Consider the following 12,322-nt stretch of genomic DNA (forward strand, 5'->3'; position numbering starts at 1 on the left):
TGGAGGTTTGGAATCTTCCCAGCTGAGGGGGGGGCATGGCAGCAAGTGGGGTCTGGCAAGTGGGTGCTGGAGTCGGGGGAATTCACCTCCTGTGGTGGCAGTGATGGGTTAAACTCGGGCACTGGGGGGAGTGACTGGTTCTGGGAGGTGATGGGGGAAGGAAACTCCAGGCAGGGCTCCTCAGGGAACTCTCACAGTCCTGGGGTGTCATATTTATTTCCTTTCCCTTGTGATGTTCCAGCGTGGTTCTTCTGTTCTGCTCCATCCCTGCAAAGGAAAAGCATTAAAAACCGTGAGGTGGAGGGATAACAGTCCCAGCAGAAGGAAGCAGCTTTCCCACCTTCCCTCCCAAAATCGGGCACGGGCTGTGAGACATCCGCTTCTCCAGCCCGAGCTCCGCGGGCAGCGGGAGAGGGCGGGAGCAGGCGGATCATCCCTCCGGGAGAGCCCCGGGCCGCGCAGGAGGAAGCGCGAGCACAAAGCAGGGAAATGACTTGGCAAAGGTCACCTGGAGCTGGGGCCGAGCCCAGGAATAGCACCGGGCTCCGGCCACCCCCCGCAGCACCGTCCCTTCCTCCCGCTGTGCTGAGGGCACAGCTCCTGGCACTGGGGGTGGCTTTGGCTTTGCTGCTCTTTGGGGCACCAAAATTCACCATGGCAAAGAAAAGTGATGACAGCGGAGCCTCACCTGGGGAATCCAGAGTGGTGAGGGGAGCTGGGAGGGATGGGAGTAGGCTGGGGGGGACAGGGGTGCCCATCAAGGCTGGAAAAGCAAGAGGAGAGGGCGAGGTGGGCACAGGACACCAAAGGCTGCTGGAGGCTGCCTGGAAGGTGTGGAGACACAAAGATGATGTGGCTGGTGGGGCTCCAACTACACCTTGAGGATGCTCCAGAACAGCCAGGGAAAGTTCCACACGACCTTCCCTGTCCTGAATGCCTTCTTCTGTTGCCTCGAGACCAAAGCAAACCCAGCCTGGGGTCTGGGGGCTCTGCAGGCTCAGGAAGAATATGTGGAACACCTTCAGGCTGTGCTACCTGTGTGTGCACAGCTGGCCAGATGTGGTGATACCAGTGCAACAGCTGGGCAGCCTGAAGGTAGGGGCTCAGGGTGAGGTGCTGAAATAAGGCCAAGAAGGGATTTGATGGTGCAGGAGTGACGCCAGGGAAATCAGTGCTGAGCCAAGCTGGGATGGAGCACGTGCCAAGAGAGGGAGCAGCCAGGACAGCCGGATGCAGGGACGGGGAGAGGACTGAATGGACACAGGCTGTGTCTGCCAGCACCTCCCTCCTTCCCTCATGCCCTCCGGGCTGTGTTTGGTGTGGCCACGCTCCTGCTGATTCATCAGCTCATTTTGGTGTGTCCAGCTGGAACTGGTGACATCATCACCTTTGTACTGGGAAAGGTGACTTGGGCTCATCGCCCTCCAAAGGCAGAGCAAGGAGCAGGGATTGCACTTGGATTTAGACAAAATGAGAATATGTCAAAGTCTGAGATGTAGAAGTGTGGAGAACAAGGCTTTGGGTCAATGAAGAAGCAGGAGTCCATCACCTCTTCTGGAAGCACAAGAGGTTTGTGGTGGGTCAGGGCCTGCAGGAATCCCACCTTCTGGGCACTGTGCTCTGCAGGTGACGGTGCCCCCAGGCTGGGATCGGAGGGCACTTCCACACCTTCTCGCTGCCGGGCCCGTGCCGCCCCACGAGCCCCCACCCCGCCCCGGCATTGTACCAGCCCGGTCCTCCCTTTTCCTGTAGGTGGGGTTTCCATAGGATGTCTGCCGCTCCATCCCCAGCCCGGCCAGCCGGCCGGTGGCTGCTCCGGGGACGGTCCCTCCGCTCCGGGCTGTCCCGGCCCGGGGAGCCCCGGTGATGGCAGCGCGGGGAACAACCACCAGCCCTGCTTGTGATTTCCCCTCCTTTCCAAGCTCTGGCTGGAGCCCACGGCCCTCGGAGATGGGAGAGGATGCCGAGGCCCTGCGGTGGCCCTGAGGACTCTCCGGGGATGCGGTGGCCGGCGGGACAGCCCATGGCAGCGCGGCGGGGCCGCGGGGGCTCTGCCAGCAGCGTGCTGGGGCTGAGCCGCTCGGCGCTGCGGCTGCCGGCGCTCTGGTGGTGGTACCTGTTCCTGAGCGCCGATGCCCAGGAGGTGGCCACGTTCACGGTGCAGTACCGGGTGCTGGAGGAGGTGCCCCCGGGAACTGTCATCGGGAGCCTGGCCGAGCACTTTGAGGGCGGCGAGAGCGGCGAGGCGGCCGAGACCTTCCAGCTGATGGAGACCCCCGGGAGGTTCCCGCTGCACGTGGGCAGCGGGGATGGGGTGCTCAGCACGGCCGGGCGGGTGGACAGGGAGCAGCTGTGCCGCCACAGTGATCCCTGCTGGGTGTCCTTCGACGTGCTGGCCGCCCAGAACCCGGCCCTGATCCACGTGGAGGTTCAGGTGATGGACGTCAACGACAACGCACCACGGTTCCCCATGCCCGAGCTGGAGCTGGAGATCTCGGAGAGCGCATCCCTGCGGACGCGGATCCCGCTGGATCGAGCCCTGGATGCTGACGCTGGGCCCAACGCCCGCTGTTCCTATGCCCTCTCCCCCAGCGAGCACTTTGCTCTGGAGGTCGTCTCCAGCTCTGATGGGACGAGGCACGCAGAGCTCGTCGTGGTTAAGGAGGTGGACCGAGAGCTGCACTCCTCCTTTGACCTCGTGCTGACGGCCACTGATCACGGGGAGCCACCAAAATCAGGTACTGCTTTGATTAAAGTCATTGTCCTCGACTCCAATGACAACAGCCCCGTGTTTGCAGAGAGCTCCCTGACTGTGGAGGTTCGGGAGGATGCCCAGCCCGGGACCCTCCTTGTGACGGTCACGGCCACTGACCCTGACCAGGGTCCCAACGGGGAGATTGAGTACAGCCTGAGCAGGCACGCGCCCCCCGAGGTGCTGAGCACCTTCAGCATTGATGCTCGCACGGGCAGCATCCTCCTGAGGCTCCCTCTGGACTACGAGGAGACCCATGCCTATGAGCTGGATGTGCAGGCGCGGGACCTGGGCGCCAACCCCATCCCGGCGCACTGCAAGGTCCTGGTCAAGGTCCTGGATGTCAACGACAACGCTCCCGATGTCCACGTCACCTGGGCCGCACGGGAGCCCGTGCTGTCCGAGGCCCTTCCCAAGGACAGCTTTGTGGCCCTGGTGACAGCCAGTGACCCTGACTCGGGAAGTAATGGGCAAGTGCTCTGCTCCCTCAGCCAGGGCTACGAGCACTTCAGGCTGAAGAGGACCAACAGCCACAGCTTTGCGCTGCTGACCAACGCCTCGCTGGACCGCGAGCGGCGTGCCGAGTACAACCTGACGCTGGTGGTGCGGGACATGGGGGACCTGTCCCTGGCCGTGCTGAAACACCTCACCATCTGCATCAGCGACGTCAATGACAACGCCCCAGCCTTTGAGAAGGCTGCCTACGAGGCTGCTGTTGCTGAGAACGGTGAAGCACCTGCCTTCCTGCTCACTGTCCGTGCCACTGACCCTGACCTGGGCTCCAATGGGAAAGTCACCTACAGGATCCTGGACCCCTCTGCTTTGGGGTTGGTCTCAGTCGACCCCATCACTGGAGACATTTTTGCCCTCCAAGCTTTTGATTATGAGCAGATGAGGAGCCTGGAGTTCCTGGTGACAGCAGAGGATGGAGGGCATCCCAAGCTGGCATCCAACATCTCCATCAGGCTGGCTGTGCTTGACCGGAACGACAATGCACCCATCATCACCACGCCAGCGCTGGTGGGAGGGGTGGCCACGCTCTCTGTCCTGGTCAATGTGGACACCGGCTGCTGCTGGGTGGTCCCTGGGAATGGGAGCACCCAGGGGGCTGCGGCAGTGACCAATTCCACACTCATGTCGTGCCCTGCCAACCCTTTCCTCTTCACCATCGTGGCCAGGGATGTGGACTCCGGCACCAACGGGGCTCTCCGGTATGATCTGGTGGGTGGGGATGATGCCAGGCTCTTCATCCTGGACCCGCTCCTGGGTCAGGTGTCCCTCAATGCCAGCAATGCCAGCAGCCTGGCCGGCAGCCAGCGGGAGCTGCTGGTGCGGGTGAGTGACCAGGGGGACACCCCCCTGCACACCCTGGCCCGGCTCCGCTTGCTGTTCCGGCGGCACGGGGCCTTCTCCAAGATGTCAGCGCGGGATCCCGGCTGGCCCAGCCTCTCCGTGCTGCTGCTCATCTGCCTGGCCGCTCTGCTGGGCGGCTGCCTGCTGCTGCTGGCGCTGACCCTGTCCCTGCGCAAGAAGGACAAGAAGGACGGCATGGCCTACAACTGCCGGGAGGCAGAGGACGCCCGCAGGCAGCAGCAGCTCAAGAAGCCGCACAGGCAGATCCAGAAGGCCGACATCCACCTGGTGCCGCTGCTCCGGGGCCGCCCCCGGGAGCCCGAGCCCCCCCGGGCCTGCCAGGAGGAGCAGCCCGACACAGCCACCCCTGCGGCCGGGGGGTCCCCGCAGAGTCCCCTGCACCTCACCCCCACTCTCTACAGGACCCTGAGGAATCAGAGGACACAAAAGGGCTCGGAGGAGCCGCAGGGCACCTTGGAGCTGCCCGTCCTGCAGCGCCGGCCCTGCCCGCCCCACAGAGCCAAGCACGCCGTGAGGGAGGCTGCGGCCCCCGCGGAGGCACCGCCGCACGGCAAGAGCTTGGTGAAGCCACCCATGGGAGAGCCCCGAGTGCCAGCCGAGCAGCCCGTGGGTGCGGGGGGACCCGGGCAGCCCCAGCCGCACCAGCAGATCCTCAGGAGCCTGGTCCGGCTGTCGCTGGTGGCCCTGGCAGAGCAGAGCCCGACCGGGGAGTTCGCCATGGAGTCGCCCCCAGTGCAGGTAGGAGCCGCTCCGGGCGCTCCCGGAGCGTGGGCACCTCCAGCCCTTCCTTGCCTGGGCCGTGCCCACCCTGGCGAGGTGGGAATGTGCAGCCTGAGGGTCTTTGCTTGGTCTCTTCCCCAGGCCTGGGTAGGATGAACACCCCCCCCACCCAGCAGGGTCACCCCAGCAGGACAGGCGGGAGTGGGGCTGTCACAGGGTGTGACAAGGGGACAATCCCAGGGACAGGAGCAGCAGGAGGGCTGCAGGGGAAGCTCGGGCCCAGGTGGGCTGCCCAGCGCTTGTTTTTCCCCCGGTGTGGGGATGCTGAGCCATCTGCGGGAGGAGGAAACGCTATAAAAAGGCCGGGGGATTCGGAGGGACGTCCTGGCAGGAAGCAGCTTGAGTGGCCAGCCCGGGGCTCAACAGGCTTTTCCTGCCTTGCAGCAAATCTCCCAGCTGCTCTCCCTGCTGCACCAGGGCCAGTTCCAGCCCAAAACAAACTACAGGGGAAACAAGTACACGGCCAAGAACGGCAGCAGGTAAGGCTGGCTCCCAGCACTTCCCTTCCCCACGCCCCCTTCCCCTGCCCCAGCCCCACCAGGCCAAAACCTCTGGGGGCAGAGACACACAAAGAAAAGCCTCATCTCCTGAGTTTGGAGGTTCTCCCTTCAACGACAGGTTGTGCTTCTCTGGTCCTGGCTTCCAGTCGTGTCCAGCTGCTCTTTGCCTCCTTCCTGGGGTACCTTTGGCAGGTCCCTCCATACTCACTGGAGCTCTTCCATGGCCATGGGCCATCCCTTGCCAAGAACTCTGATGGTTTTGGGTGCTCAGGAGCACAGAGGGGCCCAGCTCTGGAGGCAGCAGCACAAGAATGAATGTTCTCATGGCTTTGGACACTTAGTGCCTGTCAACATGAGTTTGGGACACCTGACCCTGTGCCAGGGGGCAGATGAGTGAGGAACTGCAGCAGGGCTGGAGGCACTGAGATATCCCATCTATGTGCTAAAGATATCCCCAAACTTCATGGTGTTCCCATTAAATTATGCTGTGTGCTCTGGGTGCACGCTCCTGAGGATGCTGAGTCTTCGTCACTGCCTTGCCACGTCCCTCTGTCCCCACCTGGCCAGGCCATAGGCAGACACAGCTTTCTCCACCTTTCTCACCTGCAGCTGCAGAGGATGGAGAGGGAGGGAGAGCAGCTTCAGGGTATCTGGGGTGCTCCTCACCTGGTCCTGCAAGGGGGAAGCTCCTCTGAATTAATGGGGAGGAGCCAGCAAATCCCTGTTTGCTCAGGATATGCCCCTAGATCCCTGGAAATGTTCCAGACCAGGTTGGGTGGGACTTGGAGCAACCTGGGATTATGGAGGGTGTCCCTGCCATGGCAGGGGGTGGAATGAGATGGGCTTTAAGGTCCCTTCCAACCCTTCTGTGGTTCTCTGATCTTGCTGCAGAAGGATAAAAACCCTTTCAGGCAAGCAGTGTGGAGCAACCCCCCAAACCTCATTAACTGATGGGCACTCGAAATGTCTTTGGTTCTGTGGGTGGTGCACGGGGAGGGTGCCCAGAGCCCCTCTCTGGGGCATTTTGGGGAGATAGAGACCCTTCCAAGGGCTCATTGGGCTGAAGTGACCTGGGTGTTGTGACCTCTGGCAGGGCTGCAGGGCTGGACACGGGGCTGGACACGGGGCTGGACACAGGGCTGGACATGGACTGCCTGAGCACCAAGGACAGCGGGCACGGCGAGAGCGAGGCCGGGGACCGCGACTGCGACAGCGCCTTCGAGCTCTCCGTGCAGCAGCTCGTGGGAGAGGAGCTGGAGACCCTCCTGGAGCCACAGGCAGGTGAGGTGACCTCGCTGCTGGGACAGGCTGGGGCTGGGGGGGCTGCAGCAGTGGGATCTCCTCAGGTAACCCACACTGACCCCATCCAGGAGGTCCTGCTGGCCTGCAGCAGCCAGGGCACGTCGCACCTCCCAGAGTGGCTCTGGCAGGAGCAGTGCTTGGGGCAGCATGTCTGGACCATCCCAGGCTTTTGGTAGCAGGCCAAGGGATTTGCTGAGCTTCACATTGGATCTTTCCATGTGTTTATGGCTGCTCTTCCCTCCCATGGACGTGTCTGCTGAGGTTTAGGGTTTAGTGATGTGTGAGCTTGGCCTCTGTCATTGCTGAGGGGTGAGGTCCAGTTGCACATTGCAGCTGGTGAGCTGCTTCTCACGCTGGCCTGAGCCCTCCCTTCATGGTCTCCTGGTCCATGCAGAGTGAAAAAGGTGGACACTTGTCCTTGTTAAACCCCTCAAGATGTTATCTACCCTCAGAGCCCCACTGGGTCCTCCTTCCTCTTCATCTCTTGTGACCAACCTGCTGCTAATTTTATCTTTTTTGAGATGTGTGACCAGAATTGTGCAGTGTTTAGGATCCACTGGGGGTACAAGGAGGTTTTCTGGTGTGTTCCTCATTCCTGTCCTGCCCAAGCTCCATGCTGAGCCCTGTTTGTTGTGGCTCCCAAATCTCTCCTCTGCGTGGAGGGAGAGCCATCAACACATGACAGGTTGTTGTTCCCTGTGACAATTATCTGACAGTTGGGGACACAGAAATTCACCAGCCACATTTTGCTCATGGCAGTCAGCATTATCAGGTCCTTCAGCAACCCTCTGCTTTTGGGTGTTTTAGTGGAGTCAACACCAACATTGTCCCCTTGCCATATCATTTATCACTGTATTGAGCAGATACTCTGGGACTCTGCTAATGACCTCCCTTGGTGAGGAAGATTAATTATTCCTACCATCACTTCCCAGCTTTTAACACATATTAGTCCCTACAGAACCTGGCTGTAAATTCAGGCACAGCTCAGGTCCTCTGCAAGCCTGGCTGGTGCTGTTCCATCAGCTCAGGTGACCTCTGCCTTCACAGAATTGAATTCTGGAATTGTTGGGTTGGAAGGGACCTTAAAGGGAAGTGTGGGTTGGAAGGGACCTTAAAGCCCATCCCATTCCACCCCTTGCCATGGCAGGGACGCCTCCCACTGTCCCAGGCTGCTCCAAGCCCCAGTGTCCAACCTGCCTCAGACACTGCCAGGGGTCCAGGGCAGCCACAGCTGCTCTGGGCACCCTGTGCCAGGGTCTCCCCACCCTCCCAGGGAACAATTCCCACCCAGTATCCCATCCAGCACTGCCCTCTGGCTTTGGGAAGCCTTCCCTTGTCCTGGCACTCCACACCCTTGTCCAAAGTCATCCAGGACTCTCCATGCAGCCCTTCCAAATTTCCAGAACACAATTCCCCATGTGACAATGTCAGGTGGTTCCTCTGGGAGCAGCAGCTCCATGGCTCTCTCTGCTGAGCCTTGCACAGAAGGATTTCTCTGCCTGGGCTGGGTTCACCTTCACATACTTAAAAACTCCTGTCACCATTTCCACCTCCCCTCCCTCTGATCCTGCATTCATTTGAAGCAGTAGTTAATGAACAGCAGCTAATAAACCAGGCAATTTCATAACTGAGTTCCTCTGGCACTCCGGGGTGAATACCATCTGGGCCTGACATTTTCTACATGTTCCTTTTATTGATTTGTTCTAAAAATCTCCTCTCTTGGCATTTCAATTTGAAAGAGTTGGGCTGACTCATGTCCTGTAGCAGAAATTTCATTGTGGAGCCTCTGTGCTCCTCCACAGAAGAGAAACTCATTGAGCTTTGCTGCTGGGGTGGTTTGAATTCCAGAGCTGGGCATTTTTGGTGCTCTTCCTTTGAGGCAGAACCTGCTGCTTCTCCCCCTTTGCCTCCCTGCTCTTTTATTCCAGTAAGGAGCAAACAAAGGAAAGGCTGAGACCTAAAAGTTTCCTTGGATTCTGAGGTCCTGCAGCCAAGAGCAGGGAGCCAAGAGGAGCCCCAGCTCCATCCCAGGTGCACTGACATGCCCTGATCCCAGCAAAGGGACTGGGGGAGCTGCCCAGCAGCTCTGAATCCAGTCCTGCCCACGCAAGGATAGAAAATCAAAGCTATGGTGAGGTGCCATCTCCCATGATCCTTGGATCTGACAGGAAAATCATCCTTTTGGCCAAATTCCTGGGATTCCATAGGATCATTAGGGCTGGAAAAGCCCTCCCAGACCATTGCTCCCCAGCACTGCCATGTCCACCAGTGACCCATGTCCCCAGTGCCACATCCCCATTCCTGGGGTGATGATTCCACCACTTCCCTGGGCAGCTCCATGCCAGCAGGGAATGCTGAGGCTGTGTGGATTCCTGCTGGCCATGCCCAGAGGCTGATGTGTTCCAGACCTGCAAACCTTCCTCAGGAGCCCAGAGCTGCCCCAGGAGCCCAGAGCTGCCCGCAGAGGCAGCCGAGCGCAGCCGCCGGAGCTGCCGGGCTCCTTCCTCCTCTCCCAGACACAAACAGAGCTGTGGACTTGCATCCTGAGAGGGAGGAAGGAAGCACTGCTGGTGCTCAGGAGCATCCTAACAGCTGGCTGAGGCTGGCTGGGCCTTTGTGCTGTTCCCAGAGGGGGACTGCAATCCCGGGCAGCTCTGGGATTGTTGATGTTGTGGGATGAACTCGCAGCACCGTCTGTTAGCTCTGATCCCCCAGCAGCCCAGCACAGCACTCCCAGCAGCAGATGAGAGATAGAACTTTATGGATGATAAAAACAACCCCTGCTCCCCAAACACCATTAAAACAAGGCAGTAAAGAGTTATTGGTCAAATTAAACATACCTAATTATGAGGTTTTCATGGCCATGGGACCGTCAGCCCAGCTCTCCCTGCAGAGAGCAGACCAGTTGTACCCTGCTCCAGAGCTGAGGCAGCCAAATATTCAGGGAATGAGGTGGCTTCTTGCAGACTGGGGAGGAGAAAACTGCATATTTTACAGCAAAACCTGCAGCACACTTGGGTGATGTCTCAAGGAACAATCACTGCAACTCAAATACTGAGATTGCAGAAAGAAGCCCTGGATGTGAAGCAACACAAAAGAATTTTGGGGCTCCAGCTAAAACAAAAATCTAAGGGATGTACCTGCCCTTCTCTCCTTACCAGGCTGAAGTCCCAGCTCACTCCCCCAGCCCATGCCAGGGCAGTTGTTTTCCAGAGAAAAAGGAGCAATTGCTTGGCTGGCTGAGGGAGGAGCCTTGTCTCAGTCACTGACTGCAGATCCCAGGTCCCAGCTGTGGCAGGGTATTGACCACCCTCTGGAATTAGCAGATAAGAGCATTGGAATGGGGACCCTCCTTTTCAGATGCCACTTTTTAGTCAGAGCCACACAATTATTATTACTACAGTGACACCAGCCCTTGCCACCCTGGGACTGCTGGGTTTTGTTACCAGTGAGGTTTTGGGGCTCCCAACCCCTTTCCTAAACTGACTGGTTGCTCTGAACTCCCCTGAGGTTCTGGGATGTGCTTTGGGAAGGAACAATGAGGGGCTGGAATGCAGCCTCTGTGCACCACAGCACGGCCTCTTGTTTACCAGCTACCTCAAAAAACAAGAATCCCTATTCCCCTTCCTGCTGTCTGACGAGGAAGCTATTCCAGGCTCTCCCTGCTATGGGGTCCTTCCTTTATTTTCCAGGAGATGTTTATTCATGGACATCTATAATCACTTCTTCTCTTGCCAACACTATTTTAAGCATAAAGATTTCCTCTGCTGGCGCATATCTCCTCAGACTAATGACAGGTTGCAGTCAGATCCCTGGAGAGCACTTGCTTCCTTAGGAGCAGCAACCCCCAGCTCTTGGGGTCTCCATTGTGTGAGCCTGGATCACTCCTGGTTTCATCTCCAGAGTTTTCCCTGCTGGTGTGGTTTCAGCTCCCTCTCCCACAGATGGATAATCAGATTTGTGTGTAATTCCCCTAATCAGACCCATAACAATCCACCCTGGCTGTGCCTCCCTGTCAGCAGGGAATACTCTGAGTCCTCTGTGTGATTCCAGTTGCCCATTGTGGGCCACAATCAAATTTCTGCTGCACTAACGAGCCTGCCCCAGCCCCCAGCCCAGGCGCCCCCTGCTCCTCAGCTGTTTCCAATCGAGGAACAACTACTTTAGAGCTCAATTGTTCAGTCCCAGTCTCCAACCATCCAGCTGTGCATTTTATAATCCAGAATTTCATTCTGGTGTTATTGTTTTCACAGTAACCCATTTCTTTTCGGTCTCAATCTGCCTCCTTAGCAGCAAATTCCCACCCTGGAGTGACCCTGAAGGGAAGTCCACTATCTTTGTGTCCAACACTTCCCCCTGCAAAGCTTTTCATTGTCTGCTCCCCTTCAGCCAGTCCTGAACCCTCCCTCTCTCAGGCTTTGCTAACAATTTAGTGAAGTGCCAATTGAGACTGCAACAAATGAGAATGCACAGTGATTCTAATGGCTATTATATTAAAAACAAAACAAAACCACCAGTAGTTTCAAACCAGTTCTACTGTGGCTTTTTTAAGCTGCTGGTTTGCATGGTGTCACTGGTGATCTGTTTTCAGTCATGTCTGTCAGCTGATTTTAGATATTTTCATTTATCAGTATTTTTATCAATCTATCTCCCCCGCTGTTCTCTCCTGTGCTGTCCCTCCCCAGAGCTGGCTCTCAAGAGGCTGACAGCTGCAGACCCAGAGTGGGTGGCCCGGCTGTCCCTGCCCCTCACCAGCAGCTACAAGGACAACGTCTTCTGCCCCGACTCGCCGCGCTCCCCCGAGGATGAGGAAGCTGCAAGGCAGGAGAAACCGAGGACCTTTGAGACCTTTGGCAAAGGTGCTGGGGCTGACCCTGGTGGCAGTGGGACGAGGCTGGCCAGCACCTTCCTGTCGGAGATGAGCACCCTGTTTGAGATGATCCTGTCCCAGAAGGTGCAGGTGCACAGCGAGGCGGGCGCGGGGCTGCTGCGGCAGCTCTCAGCCCGTGGGCACAGCCTGGGCCTGGGGGATGCTGCTCCAGGGCTGTAGCAGCTCAGTGGCTGTGGCAGGGAGAGAACAGTCAGAGATTTGGGGTGCCCAGCCCTATCCCCAGCCCCAGCAGGGTCACTGTATGACCCATGCCCTAGACAGGTGTATTCCTTCCTTTGTCTCGCCCCACTGAATTTCTCCACAACTGATTTCACCTTTAGTTCCCCTCCAGCTGCGTGTCCTTGCCTTCCTCCTCTCCCACCCTGCTCTCCCAATGCTCTGCCAGCCTCCCATCCCACCCAGCAGCAGGAGGGCCTTTCCTCCCAGGACAGGCCCAGGCAAGGGGGTTGTGAGAACAACCACAGCACAGCGAGATACATCCATGTGATCAGAGACTGTGAAAATACCTGTCACGGACACTGCTGCAGCTGGGCTCCAGGGTTTCAGTTATTTAAATAAAACTGTTTTTTTCTAACTCTACCCTCTCTGTCAGCAGTGGAGCTGACATAATATATGTGCAGAAAGCCTGAAGTGGCAGCTGGGGAAGGGGAGATGAGCCTGTTGTCTCCCACAGGTCCTTCCAGCTCCTGTGGTTCTGCCACTGGGAAGCTGGCATTTTTTTAA

At 58.2% G+C, this 12,322-nt stretch overlaps 1 protein-coding gene across 1 annotated transcript; it reads left to right on the forward strand.

The window, feature by feature from the left end:
* Positions 1-1,960: 1,960 nt before the first annotated feature.
* On the forward strand, positions 1,961-11,775 carry PCDH12 (protocadherin 12). The gene is made up of 4 exons (XM_036391753.1): positions 1,961-4,864; positions 5,291-5,385; positions 6,500-6,687; positions 11,394-11,775. Exons 1-4 carry the CDS (start codon positions 1,961-1,963, stop codon positions 11,756-11,758), a joined length of 3,552 nt encoding a protein of 1,183 aa, XP_036247646.1. The 3' UTR covers positions 11,759-11,775.
* Positions 11,776-12,322: the final 547 nt, after the last annotated feature.

This window comes from Molothrus ater, chromosome 15, assembly GCF_012460135.2.
Source record: "Molothrus ater isolate BHLD 08-10-18 breed brown headed cowbird chromosome 15, BPBGC_Mater_1.1, whole genome shotgun sequence".
In the NCBI taxonomy this organism is placed as follows: Eukaryota; Metazoa; Chordata; class Aves; order Passeriformes; family Icteridae; genus Molothrus; species Molothrus ater.

Excerpts from the sequence above, each read along its gene's own strand:
- PCDH12 (XM_036391753.1), top strand. The coding sequence starts at position 1,961 with ATGCCGAGGCCCTGCGGTGGCCCTGAGGACTCTCCGGGGATGCGGTGG. Across the intron at positions 4,865-5,290 it reads TGGAGTCGCCCCCAGTGCAG|CAAATCTCCCAGCTGCTCTC; the intron begins GTAGGAGCCGCT and ends CCTGCCTTGCAG. Across the intron at positions 5,386-6,499 it reads ACGGCCAAGAACGGCAGCAG|GGCTGCAGGGCTGGACACGG; the intron begins GTAAGGCTGGCT and ends GACCTCTGGCAG.